This window comes from Haliotis asinina, chromosome 12, assembly GCF_037392515.1.
Source record: "Haliotis asinina isolate JCU_RB_2024 chromosome 12, JCU_Hal_asi_v2, whole genome shotgun sequence".
NCBI lineage: Eukaryota > Metazoa > Mollusca > Gastropoda > Lepetellida > Haliotidae > Haliotis > Haliotis asinina.
In genome coordinates, this window is record NC_090291.1 from 15472459 (window position 1) to 15495210 (window position 22752).

General features: G+C 39.9%; 2 protein-coding genes across 2 annotated transcripts; one reads left to right on the forward strand and one right to left on the reverse strand.

Moving 5' to 3' along the window:
• Positions 1-12: 12 nt before the first annotated feature.
• Positions 13-14440, forward strand: LOC137258535 (probable methyltransferase-like protein 24). Its single transcript, XM_067796244.1, has 5 exons — positions 13-124; positions 9754-9870; positions 10754-10825; positions 11419-11590; positions 13656-14440. Exons 2-5 carry the CDS (start codon positions 9770-9772, stop codon positions 13947-13949), a joined length of 639 nt encoding a protein of 212 aa, XP_067652345.1. The 5' UTR covers positions 13-124; positions 9754-9769; the 3' UTR covers positions 13950-14440.
• A 517-nt stretch (positions 14441-14957) lies between these two features.
• Positions 14958-20895, reverse strand: LOC137257665 (neuropeptide S receptor-like). Its single transcript, XM_067795025.1, has 3 exons — positions 20514-20895; positions 18795-18922; positions 14958-16655 (listed from the first exon to the last, which is right to left on the reverse strand). The coding sequence occupies exon 3, from the start codon at positions 16635-16637 to the stop codon at positions 15591-15593; it is 1047 nt and encodes a 348-aa protein (XP_067651126.1). The 5' UTR covers positions 16638-16655; positions 18795-18922; positions 20514-20895; the 3' UTR covers positions 14958-15590.
• Positions 20896-22752: the final 1857 nt, after the last annotated feature.

Sequence of the window (22752 nt, forward strand, 5' to 3'; positions counted from 1 at the left end):
TTTCAGTAACTGGGAATCCAAAACCGCAACCTATATCTCCACCAAAATCTGTATCTGGACCAAATCAACGTGAAGATTATATCAAGTTGACAAAATGGTGGCAAGCGTCGGCTCTCTTTCGCTGGTAAGTTTGTTTGTTTGTTTGCTCCCATGTATATGACGGCAGTCTGCAAATATTCATGCCTGGACCAGACTTGAGAGTGATTGACATCATGAGCATCGGTCAACGTAGCATTTTGGCTTGACAGACATTATAAGGTCAGCGTGTTAATTGCACGTAGACTCAGCGCGGTTTCTTGGTTTGATAGAATTTGTGATAATTCAAGATAACTTGAAGCATCAAAACAGATGCTTGCATGAGAAAACGATAAGGAGAAACAGCGACCCCCTCTCTCTCTCTCTCTAACACACACACACACACACACACACACACACACGCACACACACACACACACACACACACTACCATACCACCGCCACCGCCACCACCAAACACACCTACCCACCCCGACGTTTCAGAGCAATCCAAGTAATAGTTTTCATTTTCTAAACAAAAGACTACAAAGGCACACTGATTAATTCATTCAAGGTCTTTCCCACAGTGTTATTTTTGATGAATGTCCTAATGGCAGTCACGTCCTCACAGGCATCTGTAACTGATGAGGGGAATTAACTGTCTTGACCATGGCACGTCATATTCCAAACTACTTGTCCAGCCGAAGGTTAGTCGGTGAATCTGTCGTTATTCAGAACAGGTCCATTGAACAAGTACATGCAAAGTTCAACATCAGAGTGGACTTCTCTTCAAAATAGCATAGCAGGTAAACAAAGCAAAATTTTCAATCATTATACGGTTAGTGGTTGATAATAGAGGGGAAAACTATGTTTTGACGATAGGTTCGTAAAATAATTGGGTATACATTATATTTTTTATCTGATGTGTCTATAGTAATCATAAATTAGTAAACATGGTATTCATTTTCCAACACATTCAATTAACAGTATTTGCAAACTGAATATTTCTTATGCAGGTGACCTTACAACATCTTAAATCATAAACGGAACGAAAGTGTGATAACTTAAAGGCTTTTCTTTTTTGTGAAATAGTATAACTGGTATCTTATAGTGGAATATTGTGAAGTAGATCTAGAGTATCATATGACACGTAAACGTTTTTAAAGCCACAAGGGCATTTTATATCAGGCACAAAAACTTTCTATGCTTTTGGGCCAACTTGGAGTTCCATCAAATGATTCGCGAAAATACCCGTAGGAGGTAACAACTTCAAGCGTAGTTGATATAATATGTGTCCATTTTGGCACCATTTCCCTAGCCCCCAGTCCTCCCAGTCCTGATTTTATATCCCTTTTTTAAAAAAAATATTAATGATAATAAATAATTTTAGTTTTGTCAAGGTTAACATTTAAGGCCTATTTATTGCAGTAGGTTTCTAAAGCATTGATTTGCGTCTTTAGACCAATTACTGACTGAGATAAACATCATATCATCGACAAATATCACAATGAATATTTCGCATTTGCGCAGGTCGATGCTCGTGCTGTTGATCAGTAGATTCTCTGGTCCAGACTCGATGGGTGCGGTGTACAATTAAGCTCATTCACTCACTCATTCAATGAAAAGAATATCAATACCATCATTTGAATAGATATGTGAAGGATACCAGTGTGATCTTTCTGGTTACATGTCCATATTCTGTCGTTTACAGTGGAAAACATACTTTTGTCAAACACAGCAAATATTGCATTTACTTCTTTATGAATGTGTATAGCATGTGGCTGGTAACATCCTTTGACACATAGCATGATACCGTGGTTGCCTGAATCGTACACCCTGGGTATGATAGCACTAAAGGAAACAATGACACTATTGTACTAAGATGGGTCTAGGCTACCTGCTCCCCGGACAACTGCCCCCATTCAACTGCCCCCCGACAACTGCCCCTTCGATTGTGCCAACAATGTGGACTCATGTATCAGTTTCGTACTTTATCGTTTTCAATCTGTAATGGGAACCAGTGTTGTAGGAAAAATGCCTCACAGATACACAAGGTCCTCACACATGTACATACATTTTGGATCCTGCCCCTCAGCCATGGGCGTATTGATATTATGAAATGGGTGAGTGAGTTTAGTTCTACGACGCACTCAGCAATATTCCAGCTACATTGCGTCGGTCTGTAAATAATCGAGTCTGGACCAGACAATCCAGTGATCAACAACATGAGCATCGATCTGCGCAATTGGGGACCGATGTCATATGTCAACCAAGTCAGCCAGCCTGACCACCCGATCCCGTTAGTCGCCTCTTACGACAAGCAGAGTCGAATTTTATGGCAAGCATGGGTTGCAGAAGGCCTAATCTACCCCGGGACCATTATGAAATAGCGCGCTGAAAATAACACTCTATTGCGCAGATCAAAACACATGGCACGTGGCAAAGGATAAGGATAAAATACAAATTACTTGAAAGTAATAAAATTAACTTTTTATCAACTTGAAGCAAACACCTTCATGTCACGTACCTCGCGTGCACAGTGAACTTCGTCACGGTTTGTTCATACATCGATATTGAATATGGAAGAGAGGGTTGTTATTGAAGAACGGGATATTATTCTCTAGCCACTCAACGTTGTGGAAAATCGATCTCAACGTCAACTGCACGTACGTCATGCGACGGCTAACAAAGAATCACCGTCTCCGCTACGTGGGTATACTGGAGAATAGTCCAAAGTGAAGAGGCCCGACATTTTGGTGTCCATCGAAACACGATGTCATCTCTATGGAAACGTTTTCAACATGATTTCAACACGCGAGATTTGTCCGGGGTCGGTCATCCAGGCGTGACGTTACGGTTAGCAGCAAAACAACCACACTGGACTGATTCACCTGAATCGATTCCAGACTTGCGGTACACGGATGAGACCAGCTATTCGTCGACGTTGCCAAGCCTGCATGAACGCCAATGGTGGACACATGCATATGATACAGAATTTTTGAGCATGATTTTGACACATCAGTCTCCACGCTGTGGGTATGACTGGAATGTCACAATTCCTATGTGTTATTTTAAGCGGTCCATTTTATGGGAGGTCTGTCTTATGGGAAGATACCTTAAAGTATGTATATCATCATCATCATCATCATCAACAACAACAACAACAACAACAACAACAACATTTGCAGCAGCAGCAGCAGCATTGATCACTACACCAGTAAGATGAAATATATTAGGGGGTACTAAATTAAGTTCCACGTGTACATATTAAAACAGAAATTAAAACATACAGTCAGCACCTAGACAGTGAAATTAAAGTGAGTTTAACTGCGTATTCAAATTATGATTAGCTGACGTGGTAATTCGGGCCTTATATGGTCACGGTAATGCGTTCTCTTTTACATGAGATTAAAGATTCTCTAATTTCATTGCATGCGATTCACGAAGAAGGCCTAAATATATGGTGATGGGTTGAACTGGAAAATGGAAATGCGTGGCAACGTCATCACTGCTATGACTATGGTCTTTTACATACTAAATATTTTAAATTATATATATTTTTTTAAATTTTAAATTTTTAGTGGCGACAGTATGTAAATAATTGCGTCTAGAACAGACAAACCAGTGATCAGTGCATTAGCATGGTCTTTAGTCATGTTCGTGTTAATGTTCTCATTCTTTCTCTCCCCCCAAACTCCCCCTCCCTTCCCCCCACTCAGGCACTCACCTCCACTCCACACACACACACACACCCACACACACACCCCACACACACCCCAACCCACACACCCCCACCCCCACCCCACCCCACCCACCCCCCACCCACACACACACACCCCACACCCCACTTTCTCTGGATCTGTCCGTGCGGAGTGTCCTTGTTTGGAGAATTTAAAATTTAAAGCCCTATATCTTAAAATTATGTAGGCAGGGAAATTAACCGCCAAGGCCATGGGATGATAGACAATGCCCCGAAACTGCATTGGTCGCGAATGGACAAAGACAAAACAGTGGTGGCACTAATATATTGGAAGGAGTGAGTATAGTTTTACGGGTAGATAGTGTGTTCACTACAACCTTGGGGGACTAACTGTCATTATAATTTTTATTTATGTAGCTTATCCTTAAAGAAGTCGATTTTGATACAGAAGCAGACTTCTGAAAGCTACGTTTTCAAGTAGGTCACCTTAGTACATATGCACCTAAAATAAAAATCATGGAACTGACTACATTCCTTGCTAAGAGTGACAAATACAAAATGTTCATTGGCTCGTGACTCGTCATGAAACGAGTGAGTTTTTACGCTGCTTTTATCACAATTCCAGAAAAACCGCAGCGAGGGACACTAGAAATGCTTGTCACACATAGTACCCATTATAAATCGAGAGAAGCATTGTGTAAGGTCAGGCGGAATGAGACTTATGAATAGTCCACGCACAGAGCCGAACTACACGCCGGATATGTTAATGCTGACAATCCGCAGATGCAAACACTGATGTGTCGACCTTTGATGTGAACGTACGCTTGTGTCGAAGTAAAATCGCAGACTTATCCCTGGTCATATCATTTGTGGTTATATCGAACGTCGGTTCAGTCTCACTTACCCAGAGTGTAACCCCAAGGGTCTTGTTAAATGACTAAGTGAGACATGCATACCTGGCCACAATTTCTCGAAACAAACTTAGGTCTGAGGTTTGACGTAAGTTCGAGTTTTTACTCAAATTTGAGAAAATACATTTCCCAGAATGTATTGAAATTGACTTTAAACACAAAACAATAGCCAGTTTGAGTTTTGTGAATATACTGCTTAAGCAGTTTGAGCATTTTCTATTTTAAAAATGCAATTGAGTTAAAAATAACGCAGTTTCAAATTGTCAAACTCAGTTTGAAATTGAGTAAAAACTTCCAAGTTTGTTTCGAGAAATCGGGGCCAGGTTAGTGAAATTAGCCTCTGAAGCATGAGGCTTTGTCACCGAACTCTAAGCATGCATCTATGCAGACCAGCTTCGGCGTAATGCTTTTTGTACTTGCTTCCAAAGTCCTTTATGCTTAGACCTGCGTATTTCACGCAAAAGAAATAATGAAAACAATAAACAAACAAAATATGGCTTGCTTGTTTTGGAAGCATAGGTTCTGATCTACTTAGTTTAAAACGTAATGAGTGAGTGAGTTTAGTTTTACGCCGCTTTTAGCAATATTCCCGCAATATCACAACGGAGGGACACCAGAAAATGGACTATTTTAAAAAGTACCTCTAAACTGCAATAGATAAAAACATGGCATTTTAAATGATTCAGGATTGTAATGGAAATTTCGAAAAAGATTTGGACTTCATATTTATGATCTTATTTCTGCAAGCACTCGAACAAAACCTCCCGCGATAACTGGTTTACTTTTACAACGCTTTTAGCAATACTCTAGCAATATATCACGACGATCGACGCCAGAAATGAGCTTCACACATTGCACCCATGTGGAGAATCGAACCCGCGTTACCCTACTGCCCTAGTGCCAATATGCCTGCTCAGGCCCTCGTGTCATTGCGAGAATTAAAGATTTTAAAAAATATATATATATATATATAAACAGTTTGAGATGACCCAAGAGTTGAAACGCTACACAGTACAATATATCCAGACAAGGCTGGACACTTCGGTGTACCCCACCCGCCTGCTATGCCGATCGCGACGCTACCATCGCATGCAATCGATTAAAACTTCATCTAAACATAGTCATGGGTGATTGGCCTATCAATCACCACTCATGACACCTGCCAGTTCTTTATTATTATTATTTCTACAAGTCGATTGAAACCGATTTTGACCTTCAACTAAAGGATCTTGACACAAATGGCGGACGATAGCAAGAGACGGCTTGCTTTGATCACACCAACTTTATGCCTCCTTATGGTCCTTCTATCATCTCAAAATTTTTATATTTTTTACAAAAAACATCTTCATCCTGGCAATGACACGAGGACCTGTGTATGTCTGCCACTGAGGCGTTGTCATGGTGACAAACAGAGGACAAACTAAATACCTTTTTTTAACATCTGTGAACACCCCCAGCGTGTCACGTAAGTTGTGAATAATTTATCATGTTTCCAAGGCATGACAATTTAAGCATATTGCAGTTACACGATGGGAATGCGGGCTGCGCTCATAGTGAACTTTACTTAAAAGGTGTTCAACTTATCACCTGCAATGCAGTACAAGTGATTTTTTTCCAAGCAGTATCCATAATGTGCAACAGTTTTGTATCGTGGAATATACATTTCGTGACAACGGTACAAGAATCTGGATCGAGACGTCGCATCATCCGAATATAGAAGTTCTTCATCCATAAAGTCATCCATCCTTATCCGAATAAAAAAAAATAATAGTGACCCACGTGTCATTGCTTCGACGGGTTATCGTCTGTTAAACGTGCACATCAAGATTATATACTTTTTCCTTGTTTCTGGTACTGACGTTTGCGAATTATACAAAATTCAGTTAAAACAACGAATATGGAGTTCCTGGGTCCATAAGCCGACGCTACGACGTGTATGTCGGTCATTCGTCTCTGTAGGTTAAGGAGGTGTTTGTAAAGAACGAATTGACGCAATATTCCAACAAGGATGTACTTAACACTAAATATGGCCCCAGATTCCACGTAGGAAAACAAAGTAACATTTGTTACAACTTCTGTTTGATTTGATAGTTGCAGTTTGAATGGTGTGTGACCAACAACCTGAACTTGTGAGAGGCGACAAACGGGTGGTCGATGCTCATAGTGTTAACCACTGGATTGTCATGTTTAGTCTCGACTTTATACAGAGGGCTGTAGATTGCTGAGGACGGCCTTCAACAACAAATAAACTAAACCAAAATGTGCTTATGTATCATGCGTTTGCGTTATTTTACGTGCGCTTCTAAATTATGTTGTTGTGGGGGTGGCGATATTTTACGTCCGCTTTCAAGAATAGGACGTTATTGTTTAGCTTAATGACCCTTAGAGACTTACAGTCGATATCGTATTTACATGATCTTATTATTCATTAAATTAAATAGTGACGTAATACCCATGTAGTCCTGTGTTTTTAGACACGATATAGTGAAATGGCGGACTGGTAAACGAAGATAGAGGTGAGTGTTCCCGAAAAAAAGTACGTATGTATATTTCCGCAGAGTAGCTTCCCTTGGACCGCAATTACCATTCCGTTCCTCACTGTCACAATGAAAATCACATGAACAAGAAGGCTTGACATCCGACGTCTGATCGAAAGGTATGGGTTCGATCCCCAAGAGATTTGGGCGTTTTATGGCTGATACATTTGCCTACAATGTGGGGCTGAGCATTTATATATAAAATACTTCCACAATTAGTCTGAATACCATGCCTCTTGTGTTTTCTGTTGACGGAACGTTCGCCCGCCACGCCTCAGATTGTTCGACTCCCGACATGGATACAATGTAAGAAGCCAATATCTGGAGTGCCTCGTCATTACATTGCTGGAATATTGCTAAAAGTGGCGTAAAACCATACTCACTCACTTTGACTGGAAGTATGTTATGCAGTGTTTCAACATGCAAGTTCCAGGATTGCAGCAGCCCAAGTGTGTCGTAGCAAATGACAATTATAACGGGATCGCGTGGGCTACCATGACTACATGAAATACTCGAATGTGATTGGACACTCTATAAAATGAAACACTTTCAATTTGAATTGAAACTGCGTCTGATTTCATGACCGCTTCACCGCCGCACTACTTTAACTTAACCACCAACATGACGGCTCATGTCAACACAACGGACGTGATGGAAAAGTACTCGGAAAGTACGTAAATATGATATTTCCTCCAAAGCTATTAAGGAACCTCACGATCATATTACCTTTTAATACAAAAAAATTCAAACTCAATTACAATGTACAGTTCCCAAAACATATAAACAATATCTAACTTATAAATAAAAAAAAACCTTGTGAAAATGCATCCTTGTTAATACAAAAGTCACAGCAAGACGCTAAGAAACATTTGATTACTTGATCAACGATCTATTTGTTTCATGTCAATCAGTCATTTGAAACCTCATTTGAAATTCAGAGACTGTCAATTCGGTCTAACATTCATCTAAATTCCACACACAGCAGGCTTATCTCCTAAATCTATGCTCTTCGTTTCAGTCTCTGGATTGTCAGGTCCAGACTCAATTATTCGTGGGCTCTGCGTTCGGTTTCAAATGGAATTTTGAGACTGTCATTTCGGTCAAACATTCATCTATTTTCCAAACAAAGAACGTTTATCACCTAAATCTATGCTCTTCGTTTCAGTCCCTGGATTGTCTGGTCCGGACTCGATTATTTATCTCCCTACATCATATAGCTTTAATTTTGCTGAATGTGGCGTTTACCAACAAACAGACCTTATTAGACTGCTGACTGTCAAGATCACAGATGATTTCGTTTATATAATTAGTTTATGGTACTGTAAATAGATGTAGTATGGTATTGTTAGAGTGTGTTATATATTGTTGGGAGTTGTTGTTAGATTATGTTCGGTAATACTATGGGAACAGGGTTATGTTCAGGGAAGCGTGACCAGGTATGGCCAGAGAGCTGGGGTGTTAATTTGTAAACAATAGAGAGGTGTTGAGTAGCTTGGGTATGGGAGGTCAATATAAATAGTGAGGAAGGGTAGTAATCTGCACAGTCAGCCAGAATCACCACTGTGTTCACCTGTATGGGTTCAACTTTTGTATGGGATTGCATCTCACGCTGGCTGGCGTAAGTTTTTATTATCATTATTACTTTTGTATTTATTGATTGAGTAGATGTAGCAAGAAATTGTTTTACTGATGTAGTATTTCTAGATATATGTGCATATTGTAACACTATATAGCCACAAAGCCATTCAAAATTTGAATGTTATCGTTCCACAAAAACTGTTCCACTTTCAAATATGTAAATCGGAGTAAAGTACATGCATAAAGTATAAGACATTGACACATGTCTTACTGAGTAACTGTAGTTACTTATATTGTATTGTAGTGTCCCGGAACTGGCCGGTTATCCTTAAAGTAAGGAGAGGGGTATTATCTCCGCCTGTAAGGAGACAGACAAGAGTCTTCCCTGTTGTACAAGGAGCATGTATCTCCTAGTAATGTGAGATGTGGATGGCACAGCCATCAACCATTACACAGGCCCCTTAAACTCCGTGAGGGAAACCATCGCCTGGGTGTGAGGGATACCACACAAATACCATGACGTCACCAAGTGGAACCAAAGTGCACTGACATTCTGATTACATTGTAAAGAGAAAGTGTTCTCTCTGAGTGGCTAATTCCTTTATTGTTATTTAGTTCAATTGTTTAGTTTCTGATTGGGATTATATGTAATCATTATCTATATTAGTGAGGGTATTAGGATTTTAGTGTAGTTAGTAGTAGTAGTAGTATTATTAGAACTTTAGCAATATAAGTGGTAGACAGAACTGTATATGTAGCTAGGTTAGGTAATTAGATTAGTTAGTTGTATTTGCACCTGTAGAATTAGTTTAGTATAGGTATTGGGGTTACTTATATCTTAAGGGGAGGAATAAAGTTTTGCAAAACAAACTATTCTTCTGTTGTGGTTACTTTGGTATGTGACACTGACTGCTAACCTCTTTGCTTACGGGGACACTTTTTTGGCGTGGGATCAGATGGTCAACTGTTCATCATCAATTTTATGGCAACAGTTGCTATTATAATGTTCCAGGGAGTGGCAGAAACCGATGGAATTCAGCTGCAAGAAAATTGTTGCCATGGGAAACTGGCATGTGTGTATGGACAAGCCGTATGCGATCAAACCACCTTGTTTAGTGTACTCCTTCGGGTATGTATACCTTTTCATGTAGCACTTTTTCTGTCTGATATACCCGCGAAGATCAGGGTACAATTGGTCTTCAACAACCCATCCTTATCGTAAGAGGCGACTAAAGGGTTCGGGTGGTCAGGTTCGCTGACTTTGTAGAAACATGTCATCTGTTCCCAAATTCCGCAGATCGATGATCATGTTGTTGATCACTGGATTGTCTGGTCCAGACTCGATTACTTACAGACCGCCGACATATACTTGGAATATTGCTGTGTGCGGCGTAAAACTAAACTAACTCACTCACCGTGTCTGATGTAACCATAACGATCCGTGTTAATATTGGTCTTCATCAACCCATGCTTGTCATGGTATCAGATCATAGCTCATGATTTTGATCACCGGATTGTGTGATACAGCCTAGAATATTAACATGCCACAATATAGCTGTAATATTGCTGAGCGCGGCCCTAAACAACAAAAGAAACAGATACGTTTCCCTACGTACAAAATACAGTCTCGGGTGTGATATTTTGGATTGATTCTCGGAGATGTTTGTTTGATTCTCAGAGGCGACTGAAATCCGTCAGTTGACGTGTTTGTTTTATGCCCCGAAGAATAGTGGCACTTAAAATACTGGACAAAATAAGTTAAGGATATTAACAAATTTATGGTATTTTATCAGTGTGTCAGTGAATAAATACATCATTATTCATTACTTCAAAATTTGCAAATATCCCTAAAAATTTTGTCCAGTATGTCTTACTAAACATCTTATATATTTTGTCTAAAAGATATTGAAATCATCCGTTCGTGAAAAAAGACATGTGCATCTGACTTTCTGAAATGCAAGTTCTGTAGTTCGTTTTGTATGACATAAATAGCCAACATTTGTCTTTGACAGAATCAATAATGACTGGTCCTTCGACGATGCAATGGGGAAACTCGGATGTGAGGTCCACAGTTTTGATCCAAGGTATGAATCTTTTGTGGGCAATACGTCAACAAACACACAGAAACCAATGACTAATGATCCTCTCCTTGTGCTTGCCATTTTTATGAAAAACACTCCCCCCAACCCACCCACCACCACCACACACCCCACACCCCAAAAAGAGAGACAAATCCAGAACTGCTTTTATATATTTACTTTTACTACTCGCATGTAACTTTATCCCAATTTCATATACTTATGCTCATTATGTTGATCACTAGATTGTCTTGTTCCGAGTCGAGTATTTACAGACTGACGCCACATAGATGAAATATATACAGTGAAGCGTTAAACGAAAAAGAAATAAACAAAATATATTTTAACAGTTCTTGACTATTCTTTGAATACTACCTGTTCTTTAAATACTACTTGACCTTCTTGTTTCTCCTCTTAACTTTCTCATCTGGTCACAAAGATTTCTCTAAAACAATTGATAACGGTATTTCTGCGTTTTTCACAACTAGTATCGTACAACTTATTATCGTATGAGCTGAGAGAGACATCACTTATACTAAATGTATTATACATGAGAAATATCGTCAGTATGAATGCATTATATTAACGCCCTCTCTCAGTATAGGAAAACAAGACTTTAACAGAAGCAAGAACATCCATTTCCACAACCTCGGCATCGGAGACACCGACAACGACAACTTTATGGCGAGAAAGGATGTTTACGTGCACAACAGACAAATATGGAAAATGAGACGCGTCGAGTCTATCAAGAAACTGCTTGGACATGCAAATGTAAGTACAAAAGACTTTTTATCCGTTTTCGAATGGATTTGTGAATGTAAATAATTATGTGTACCTACCCAAGAAGTAGAAGAAACTCGCTGTTTCCTTTTGGAATCTTTAGGGGTCATTTTCCCTCATGGAACTAGATGGAGGGTATTAACAGCGTGTATTTATGGCTTTGATGTTTGAAGTTTCCATCTTTTTCTCATAAAGAAATATTCCAACTCGAGGTAATATCGGTATCGCTGGGGATGCTCCTCATCCAAATGATCTTGTATTTTATCTTACTCAAGTCACCCAGTTTATACACTGAATTTCATTATTCTGGATTTGCAGCTTAAATAAACTTATTTCATAGTGGTAATTATAAATGTACTATTGTTAAATTAGACATGTGTAAAGCGCCGATATTTGCTCATAAAAAAAGCGTATCTCAACAGTCCGTATTTATTTTCATATCAAAATGATATCATTAACCATAGTAAAGGAATTTATCCACGTCTAACCTCGCTATCTGGATAAAATTACCCTCAATGAAAAATATAATAGCAAATATTACTGCAAAAAAGATTTTTAAAAATGAGTTCATTCAGAAAAGCAATCGACAAAACAATGACTCATTTTTTATCTCTGGTAGCTGTGATCGTTTGAGGTCCTCGCGTCTACTTCTTGATGTACAGCTTGTTCCTATGTATCATGATTTTGAGATGCCAAATGTCAAAACAAGTGTTGTAAGGACAAAGACTCTTCTGGCGGGTAGACAGAGTTGCTGTACAACGCCTCTTGATATAAACAATCTCCGAAGGTACGTGCACGATGAAAACTTGCTGTGTATTCTGAGGTCTTTAAGTGTGGTACAACACTCTAGTCAAGGATGCATGTGATGTACCGATGTCTATTCAGATTTTGTCTGATTGTCAATAAGCCAAGTTTACAATCACGTGGCAGTCCGTCAGTGGTCAAGGCCCCAGTCAAAGGACACTAGCTCCACGATATTCCGTTATGCACCCGAGGACTAAACTCGAGCTCAGCCATGAGTTATGCACATATGAAATCGACTTTTGTCGGATAGATTAACCCTTCCCCATGACGTCAAATCCCAGTGACTCCGAACTTGACACAAAGTTAGCCGTGCTGATTTGGTGATAATCGGAGGTCTGATCTGTTTCCTAAATTTTAGAAGGTTCCTATATTTTAGAAGATTTCGGATACAATTTTGACATGAGCGGGTGTCCCCTTGTGATTCCAGGTTTGCGTCCTCCGTAGGAATCGTGGTTGACTTGAACGCTTACGGTCCTTAAAGTTGTTATTTTGGTGTTTGTTTGTTTTATCTGGCCAAAAGGCTGACTGACAAACAGTATGGCCCCCAACGACACGACAGCATCCCGCATATCAGTAACCTGCCATCTTTGAGCAGATGTCATTTTTGATTTTAGCAACGAAATCAATTACAGTTATCTAGCTGTAACAAAAGGTTACGTAATCTATACTCAACAGGGAAAGTTAAGGACTACCCCGATATTCAAAATTTAAGTATCACGTGTGTCGTCATTTGAACTATTAAATTTTGTAATATTGATAACTGGTGTGGTCTTTACCATTTTTTGTTTAGTATAGATATTTACTGAAGGACGAGAACGCGTAATAATATGCCCGTCTTTAATTCTGACTCGTACACACTAGTATTTAAAACCAATGTATGGTGCCCTGAACGGTAAAAATAATCATGCAAGCAAACATGATTAGGGTATGAATAGTACCGTGTTTTCCATCGTGTTTTCCATCTGTTCGCAAAGAAACGTGTGATTCCATTATATTACGCTGACCACTTGTGAAAAAATACTGTTTAATTGTTATCCCCCAATCTAGAGACACTCGAATATTAGCCCTCCGCTGCAATTAAACTAAATAGCGTCCTTTTAGCACGCTACTGCCATGGCACAGAGGAGAGCGAAACAACGCTACATGTATTTGTTATAGGTGTATATTTTGCAGACACGGTATGGTTGATTTACAGCCGATGTTAAGTTTAAATTCAGCCACTTCAAAGACTTTGTATGGTGTTTATCTTCAGAAAACAATCGATGTTCTCAAGATTGACGTGGAAACAAGCGAGTGGCCATCAGCGAAGGATTTAGTTGCGTCGGGTGTGCTCTCAAGTGTCAGACAGCTGCTGATAGAATGGCACCTATTCTTGGACTACCCCAAAACGGATAAATATGTTGGGTTGTACAAAACCTATATCAGTCTGAAGAACCAAGGATTCTCCATTTTCAGGGTAGATTTCCATCACAACTTTGTACATAAAAATAATGTGCTTTTGCAAGCTGACGTCGATTACGTCAACACGGCGTATAAAGGGAAATAACCCATACACGTTGAATGCAAGAAGTCACAAGATACATTACGGTTTGTTTGTTTGTTCGACCATGTTGGCCTCGAAAGTTGAAGAGTGTATGTAGGTAGGTATATATCAAAGAATATATTCCTCACTCTAGCGAGGCTGTGTGATAATCCTTTGTCGGTCTTGTCTCGTAAAGTTTCCTGTGGATATATCTGGATGTGTCTGTGTGTGCGCGTGCTTGCGTGCGTTTGTACTTGCCAAACATACCACGTATATACATTTTCCAGCTTGTAAATGATTCTTAGAAGTTTAGTCATATCTCTGTCTCTCTGTCTCTCTGTCTCTCTCTCTGTGTCTGTCTGTGTGTATCTATATTATACTATTTAAAGATGAAAAGCAATATTCTTTTCTGATGTAGAATTTGTATGTAGGTGTAGCAACGTATGTGACACGGTCTGTCAGGAGGGAAATTCAACTATTAATTTTTCTTAGAAATAAAACGGATAACAACGGTTCGAATATTTGTTTCCCTGGTATGATTCTTGAACATTGCAATCACTGCAAATACGTTTGAAGGAACAAGATCATCCGTTAGGGATCTTAACTGCACTCCCATCTCTGTCTGTGTATGAAATACGTAAGAAAACCAGCCAGAAATAAGGGCTGGCACCAAACATGCTACCAGCACAAAATGGATTTAACCAAACTAGACACCAAGATATGTTGAATTTACTTTAATGTATAGAAGATCTAAAATGTTTACCAGACCATCGGGCTGGCTATCTTTAAATTTAGACTGTCAGTCAGAAATGCAGACTGTCTAGAACGGCCGGACGGGCCTACATTGTCCCAACTATTTCGCAAAGAAATTCGTTCATCAACATTCTTTGCAGAGGATTGAATACTTGAACTGTATTCCAAATTGTAAACGTGAGTTTCTACTATTAGTAACATCAGTCAACGAATTAGGGACACATTAAAACCGGAATCAAGTGTGATAACATAATCACAAATAGCAACCAAATCCAACAGTTCATGAATCATATTTTTATTAAATATTCATTTTACAACATACTGTATAAGCTTGAGTGGAGAAATAATGCCGATACTCCACTTCATTCGAACTACCCATTACTCGACCTTATTGTATTCCCTTGCTGTGACATTGGGTTAACTATTAGGGCGCCGCTGCATATGTGTTATACAGCATGAGTGAATGAATACTGTTTTAAGGCGCCTTTAACAAACTTCCAGCAAAGTCATTGCGCGGGACACACGAGATGGGCTTCACGCATTGTACCCATGTGAGGAATCGAACCCGGGTCTTCAGCATGACCAGCGGACCCTTTAACCATTAGGCTACCCCACCGCCCCACTGGTACATGTGTGAGTGAGTGAGTTCAGTTTTACGCCGGTTTTAACAGTATTCCAGCAATGTCACTGAGGGGACATCAGAAATGGGCTTCACACATTGTACCCAAGTTGGGGACCGAACTCGGTCGTGATCTGGTACATGAACAGAACATACATTGGCACACGTGTATGAATATAATATCTTTACAAAAGGTAATATAAAGGTAATATGACACAAAAACAATATGTGGTAAATGTGCATATAGAGTCATGGACGTACATGTTTAATACTTATTTAGGACGTCGTTGAGTCTATGTGTCAGCGTCAGCGGTGGAGGACGCCGTGCCCTGTACCATCGTTCGATCGCGCTCCGAACGTGTCTGTTTGAAAGCTCTGCACCGGAAGACGTCGAACACTTCCTTCCGGAATCGCTTGGACGACACACTATATATGAGAGGGTTAACAGCATTACTCATCAAAGGAGACAACTTGGCAATGTCCGCTACAGCTTTCACGCCTGGAGATAACACGTTCAATTGCCCGTCAAACAAAAACACTATGACTGCGATGAAATACGGAAAGTAGCTGCAGAAAAACGCAACCGTTACAGCAAAAAATATTTTCGCTGATGTCTTATGAGACCGAAACATTCTATTCTTTTTTTCGCATATTGTTGTTGAAGGTCGTCTGGCTGTGTGTATCTTCAATGCACGGTATATAGACACGTACAGGACAGCCAAGATGACCATTACAGCAAGAAACACCATGCTCAGGATGCTCATGAAAACCCAGAACAATGCCGTCCCGTCAAACTCCTCCGTGAAATAACACTGAGTAATGTTTATCCGCATTCCGTTGTCTTCGAACATAAGCTCCCTCCTTCCGTTCACAAATATCCCGGGAATGGAGACAACAATGCCAAGACATACAGCCAGAAAACAATATATCCGAGCTGCCTTCACACTGATCTTCTTCTTCAAAGGATTGCAGATGTTCCTGTTTCGGTCAAAAGCAATAACGACCAGCACAACGGCAGAAGCTATAACTGTAGTTATAGCGACGAAGGAACTGGTTTGACATAAGGCTGCGAACTTTGGATGACGGTCGTTCAGTGTGATGACAAGGAAGAGTGGGATGGTGATGCTGGCATTAGTCAGATCCAGGACGGCAAGGACCTCAATGAACAGACTGAAGTTGGAACGACGCCACCGGAAGTGGTAAATGTAGATGACGAGCATGTTGCCAAGGATTGCGAAGACTAACATGAGACAAAGAAATATGACCTCTGCACCGTGCCATTTCCATATATAAGAAGCGCTATTTATGGCTACGTGGTCAGTGGTTGCGTTTGGTAGCATATTTTGGCCTGCACTGCTCTGCAATGGAAAGAAGCACACGTTGAGTTATATATTTGTTCTATTAAGAACTACTGGCTAGCAACCAGGCTAGCTATTCTCGAAAGAATAGCCTTACGAACTTCTTAAGCCCATATTGAACACATTGGCTACGATCAAAGTTAAGAATTCTTAGGGCTACGAACGTTTCGAGAATAAGGGCCCAGGTATCGCGTCTTACAAGTTATCGCCAAGATCTGTCAGAACCTCTTCCACAGACAGCTTGAATTATACTTCCTTAGTATTTCACACATTGACACATCACAAAAGCGATAGACTACAGCCAGATGTTGGTGATAACTGTCACGCAGCTATTACTGTTTGCTAGCCAGTCTTGTTACAAGGGCGTGTTAAAGCCGTATTGAACAATATGACAGCTATTTGATGCAATTCATTGTAACATGCATATTCGATATTGCACCAGACAAGGAGCGGTGGTAGTCAAGTGGTTAAAGCATTCACTCTTCACGTCGAAGACCCGAGTTTGATTCCCCACGTGGCTGCAACGGGTAAAGCCTATTTTCGGTGCACGCCGCTGTGATATTGCTGGAACGTTGCTAAAATGTGGCGTAAAACTATAAACACTCATTCACACATTGCACCAGACAATCCAGTGATAAAGTACATTATCAATGATCCACGACAGAAGCCAGAGAGTACGATCAAGCCCATAAGGACACCTAACGTAGACCTTACGCTTCACCAATTAATGTCATCAGGTTCGATGTGTGCAGCTGAGTATACATAAGTCTGCCTGATACATAAGTCGCCTTAGTGGTTGACTGGGATCGGAATCCCAACTGATCTCCACGAATGTTGATTTGTGATCGATGAACATATATTCATAATAATATATGCTGGACTATGCAACATTTGAAGAGACCCGTGAAGGTCCCGTGGTAGAATAGGCCTTCAGCAACCTATGCTTGCCATAAAGGGCGATTATGCTTGTCGTAAGAGGCGACTAACGGGATCGGGTGGTCAGGCTCGCTGACTTGGTTGACACATGTCATCGGTTGCCAGTTGCGCAGATCGATGCTCATGTTGTTGATCACTGGATTGTCTGGTCCAGACTCGATTATTTACAGACCGCCGCCATATAACTGTGATATTGCTGAGTGCGGCGTAAAACTATACACACTCACACTCACACTCACACTCACACTCACACTCATTTGAAGTATATCCCGATATTTATGTTAGTTTGATCTCAAGCCAGAAGATTCATGACGTAGGCCCTTGTAGTAAATTTAAAAGACCATGGCAATTATTTATGAACAAATAAAAAAATGAGGATAATTTTAAATTAGATCAAAAGCAGAGGCAACTTTATGGTCCCTGTCATGATATAGTTTCATATATCTGTAACTTTAATATTTCATTTAAAAATGAAATGGTTCTGCTGTTACATTTGGCCAGATATGATTCCAAACATTTTTGTACATGTATATGTCATCTTGACGGAGTTTTGTGAAATATATTCCAATAGTTATCTAAACTAAAAACACTTTTTGAGACCTGAATTAGTTTTTCCTCTAAGAGATTTTAATCATTCACTCGTCTTTATACTATTATAACTATATTCGAATGTGAAATACATGCATGTAATGTGTATACAGTCATTGCGTGGGTTCTGGATAAGGAGCAAGTCCAATATATATGCTAGACGTAGATGGCTTCTGAATGAATCGAGCTGTCGGCGTCTGAATGGATTGAATAGTCAACATTCAATTCATTTTTTTTTTTTGATAGTATACATCATTCCGTAATCTTGTCTTGTGACTGACATTTTTGCGAGTCATGATATCCCCAAGTACTTCTTAACATAAGGGGTGGTGGGGGTAGCCCAGCGGTTAAAGCGTCAAGCCGAGGACCCGGGTTCGATTCCCAGCATGGGTACACAGTGTGAAGCCAATTTCTGGTACCCCCGCTGGTATATGGAAAGCGGCGTTAAAGTTAATTCACTCACTCGTAACATCAATCACTGGATTGTCTGATCATATCTGGCATTTTCCTCAGAATTACATTAAATAACAAACACAATGCAACTTTCCGATTATTAGTGATCCAAAGCATTCACACACTAACAAAAGTTTTACAATAACAATATGTTTATCCTACCTGCAGATGAGACGAGAGATATTGCGGAGTCGTAGCTGATATCGCAGTATATAGTCTCCAACAGTGTCTGACGTCTTTGGATGTTTATGTCAAGATCGTGCAACGTGGATTGCCACTGGACCGGATTCCTTCAGCAGATGGAGGGATGTTTCCACTTAACGTTTTAACTGATTCTATACGTACTGTCTGGGGAAGATTGACACTTCATGTCAATACTGCTGTCATATAGATGAAGTACACACGCATACAAACAGCTACATGGAAGTGAAGGGTGTGTTCAATGATCACAATCTAACGTCATCTTATATCTTTTCAAGGGGTCAATTTTGCTGTAATGGGGTTCATTGTCCTACAGAGAAGATAAGTCAATACACATTCAAAGTATGTTTAATCCTACTACTTTTTTTATCGTAGAATGTATGTTCTTTCAACTAATGGCTAGATTTGTCTAAATTGTAGATCCATTTACGATCCACACAGGAAGCAAATGCGGGGCGGTGAGGTAGCGTAGTGGTTAAAGCGTTCGCTCTTCACGCCGATGACCCGAGTTCGATTCCCCACATGGGTACAATGTGTGAGGCCCATTTTCTGGTGTCCCCAGCCGTGATATCGCTGGAATATTGCTAAAAGCGGCGTAAAACCAAACTCACTCACTCACTCACTCAGGATGCAAATGTACTTAAAGTCTATCAGTTCATATAACCCACCTTTGATTGTTAGCAATCAATGGCCTGTGTTTATTTTGGATTGTCTATTATCATCAAACAATTTTTAGATTTTTTTACTACTGTTATGTCTATATTTGTATACCTTGATCTAGTTTGTTTTACTGTCCTTCGTTGACCGGTTTTAATCATTCAAATTTATTTATTGCGACTTATAACTTGTTTTAACCCGTGAAGATCGGAGTTAGAAATGATCTTCGGTTACCAATGCTTGTCATAAGACGTGATTAACGGGATCGCTGACCTGGTTATCACATGTCATCGTATCCCAGCGTAGATGGATGCTCATCTTGTTGATCACTAGACTGCCTGGTGGTCCACAGTCGATTATTTGCAGAGAGCCGCAAAATATCTGGAATACTGCTTAGTGCGGCGTAAAACTAACGTTACTCACTTTAGTCACGATATGGCTGGAATACTGCAGATGGGTAGCTTAACTCGCTTATACACAATGCGTAACATCAGTGAGTTTGGAACATAGGAACACGCCCTTGTAACGCTACTGGCTAGCGATCAGTATCGCTGCGTACCAGTTATTACACCAAAACATAATTAAAATATATCACATAAGAGACGTATGAGCACAATAGTCACGGATATTAATTTGTTGAAATTGTTACATTATTAAAGTAGTTTTTGCGCATAAACATAGCGCTCAGTTTTCGAGATTTTTGCAATTTTGCAAGAAATTTCGCTCAGAGGGGTCTGAGACTGAACTAACGTAAGGTGAATCTTGATGGTTCAACCATATTTAACTTTCTCCAAAATTGGACTATTTCTATTTGTTGTTTTGAAATACAAGAGAGCTTCTCCATTTCACCCCTAACTGCAAGATTTGCAGTCTTATTTCCAACACCAAGAAAGAAACGTACATCCCTGTTTGAAACGATGTTAATGCACCTGAATTCTTTGGTCCCCCAAATACCTGAACCATAAGGTAAAATAGGTTGCACAAAGCTATTATACAAAGAGTTATAAACATCAAAGGACTTACCTCAAACTGCATTAAACTTACTAATTATACCCAGTGCTCTGCTCGCTGACGTGGCAGTTCCCATAGTTGTAAAATATCCGGTTACACATGTTTTCAAAAGAAAAATTGAAAATGTTGAGAAAAGCCTCTCACTATAGCATCATTCGTAAGTCATTCTGCGGGTATAAGTCAAAACCAACAGCATTGCCACACTTGGCACGATTGATACCCAGGGTAACTTCGTCACGCGATATAGGAACACTCAGGGTAGAAGTATCGTTCCCCCGGAACCAGCTTCACTGCAAGCAACAAACTCTGAAATCTCACATAAACCATCATTATCAATCTATCGAGATTGTACAATGACTGATGATCCTCATTCCATACGTCCCAAACAATATTCCTTTCGGTAAGAGAAGTACCATGACGAGTTACCTCCCATGGGATATGACCAAGCTTTTCACTCCCGGCGCGTATTTCACAATAGCCTTCCAAATTCCTTTATCCTGCAACCTCTTCTGTTCTGGAGCTCCTCACATCAGTCAGGTTTATGAAACGAATTGTTCCTATTACCCTCCTTCCTATTGCTTACAAACCCAGCTTTCTTGTCAAGTTCGGTGTACATACAAGACACACAATCTCCCTATGCGCCGTTTACATCATTCTGGGTAGACAAACCGGTTTCGGTCTTCACAATCGTATCATTAATAGACTCTAATGCTTCCGCGGCCTTCATAAAATCAGGGCCACACTTACTCTTATGATGCTGTTTATGGGAAGAATTGGTAATTACAGGTGTATCACTGAGATTGTTCTTACAACTGGGGGACTTTCTGATGGAATGTGTTGCACAGACATCTGTCAATTTCAGGCCGTCGCGGATCACCTGACTGACAAGTTTACAGGTGGTTGAAGGGTTGTCGATTTCACGTGTGTCATCAACAAGGTTACGTACAACACTGCGATCGATATCCGATCCTTTCTTTCCCTTCACCAGCTGCAGAAGTCCAAAACCAGCGCATTCTTCCCCACGTGCACGTCATTTATTCTGTCCTTTAATTATTCATGCTAAGTTTTCTGCGAATATTCAAGTATCTATTTCTTGTCTGTCAGCGCAGCTATTTGAACCCCTTCTTCACAGCTTCAGTCTCGTGTCCCAAGGCAACTATAAGGGTATCAGGGTTACTTGTGACGACTTCCATCGGAGTTTCGTCCTTTGCGTTGGAAATTGCATGAAATTTCACTTAGACACAACACAACGAACAGACTTAAATTGGCCTTCAGTATCCGTGTTTGTTGTAAGAGGCCACAAACTACGTATCCCAATTCCGTAGATCATGACTTTAAACATCCTGTTTTAATCGAAATTATTGAATTGTTTAACGTTGTCGTTACTGCCCAATACTTGGAATGTATATTTGCTGGTTACCCATCCATGTTGGAATTTCAGCAAATCTGTGACATCACTTTTCATTCCGTGCACAGGCTATAAACCAATTCTGAGATGGTATATTAGAAACCTAAGTCTTCTTAGCTTACACTTATATCGAACTGACAGGAATCGAGGAGAATCAGCTAGGAAAATATATTTCCAACATTCATCCGGGAGATAATGTCAAAATAAACGTTTTTTCGAATATACCTCGAAAGTTTTGAACATGGAATATGTGTTCGGAATGCACTAAGTAGGTTTAGAATGCATTTTGAATTTCCAGGAATCTCCAGGAATTTTCATTCCGATACCATTCCGGTTTATTCCTCCTCAAGTGTAACGGTGTTTTAGCTCAAAAGAATTAGGAAACCCTGGAAGGTATCAATAAGCTACATGCTTATATCCAACTGTTTACCCATACAATTTGCCCAATTTCCTTTGTTTTTACCTTTTTAGAATCATCCAAAGACATTGTAACATTTACCAGCAGTCTAAAACATGCACGATCTTGGGCCCCTTTAAAGTGCGCGTCTAACAAATTCGCAATTTACAATGTTAACTGCATCACGTGACTAAGACAATGTGTGGGACACTTCACTATATAATTATGTCTGTCATTTGTGGAAAATGATCCCCACACACAATGTGTGTACTTTCTTTTCTAGTGTCAGTCTATTTCTGGCATTGATGTCAGCTTTCGAGCTATTAGTTTTGCTATCTGTATGACTTTATTAGAGTGTCTCTCTTTACGAAGATACTTTAATCATCAAACCATTAGTTAAAATGTGTGTGTAATACATTTACCCGAATGAAAAATACTGTCATCAA

Coding starts and splice junctions, on each gene's coding strand:
- LOC137258535 (XM_067796244.1), top strand. CDS start 9,770: ATGGAATTCAGCTGCAAGAAAATTGTTGCCATGGGAAACTGGCATGTG. Junction 9,871..10,753: donor TGTTTAGTGTACTCCTTCGG/GTATGTATACCT, acceptor TGTCTTTGACAG/AATCAATAATGACTGGTCCT. Junction 10,826..11,418: donor GTCCACAGTTTTGATCCAAG/GTATGAATCTTT, acceptor GCCCTCTCTCAG/TATAGGAAAACAAGACTTTA.
- LOC137257665 (XM_067795025.1), bottom strand. CDS start 16,637: ATGCTACCAAACGCAACCACTGACCACGTAGCCATAAATAGCGCTTCT.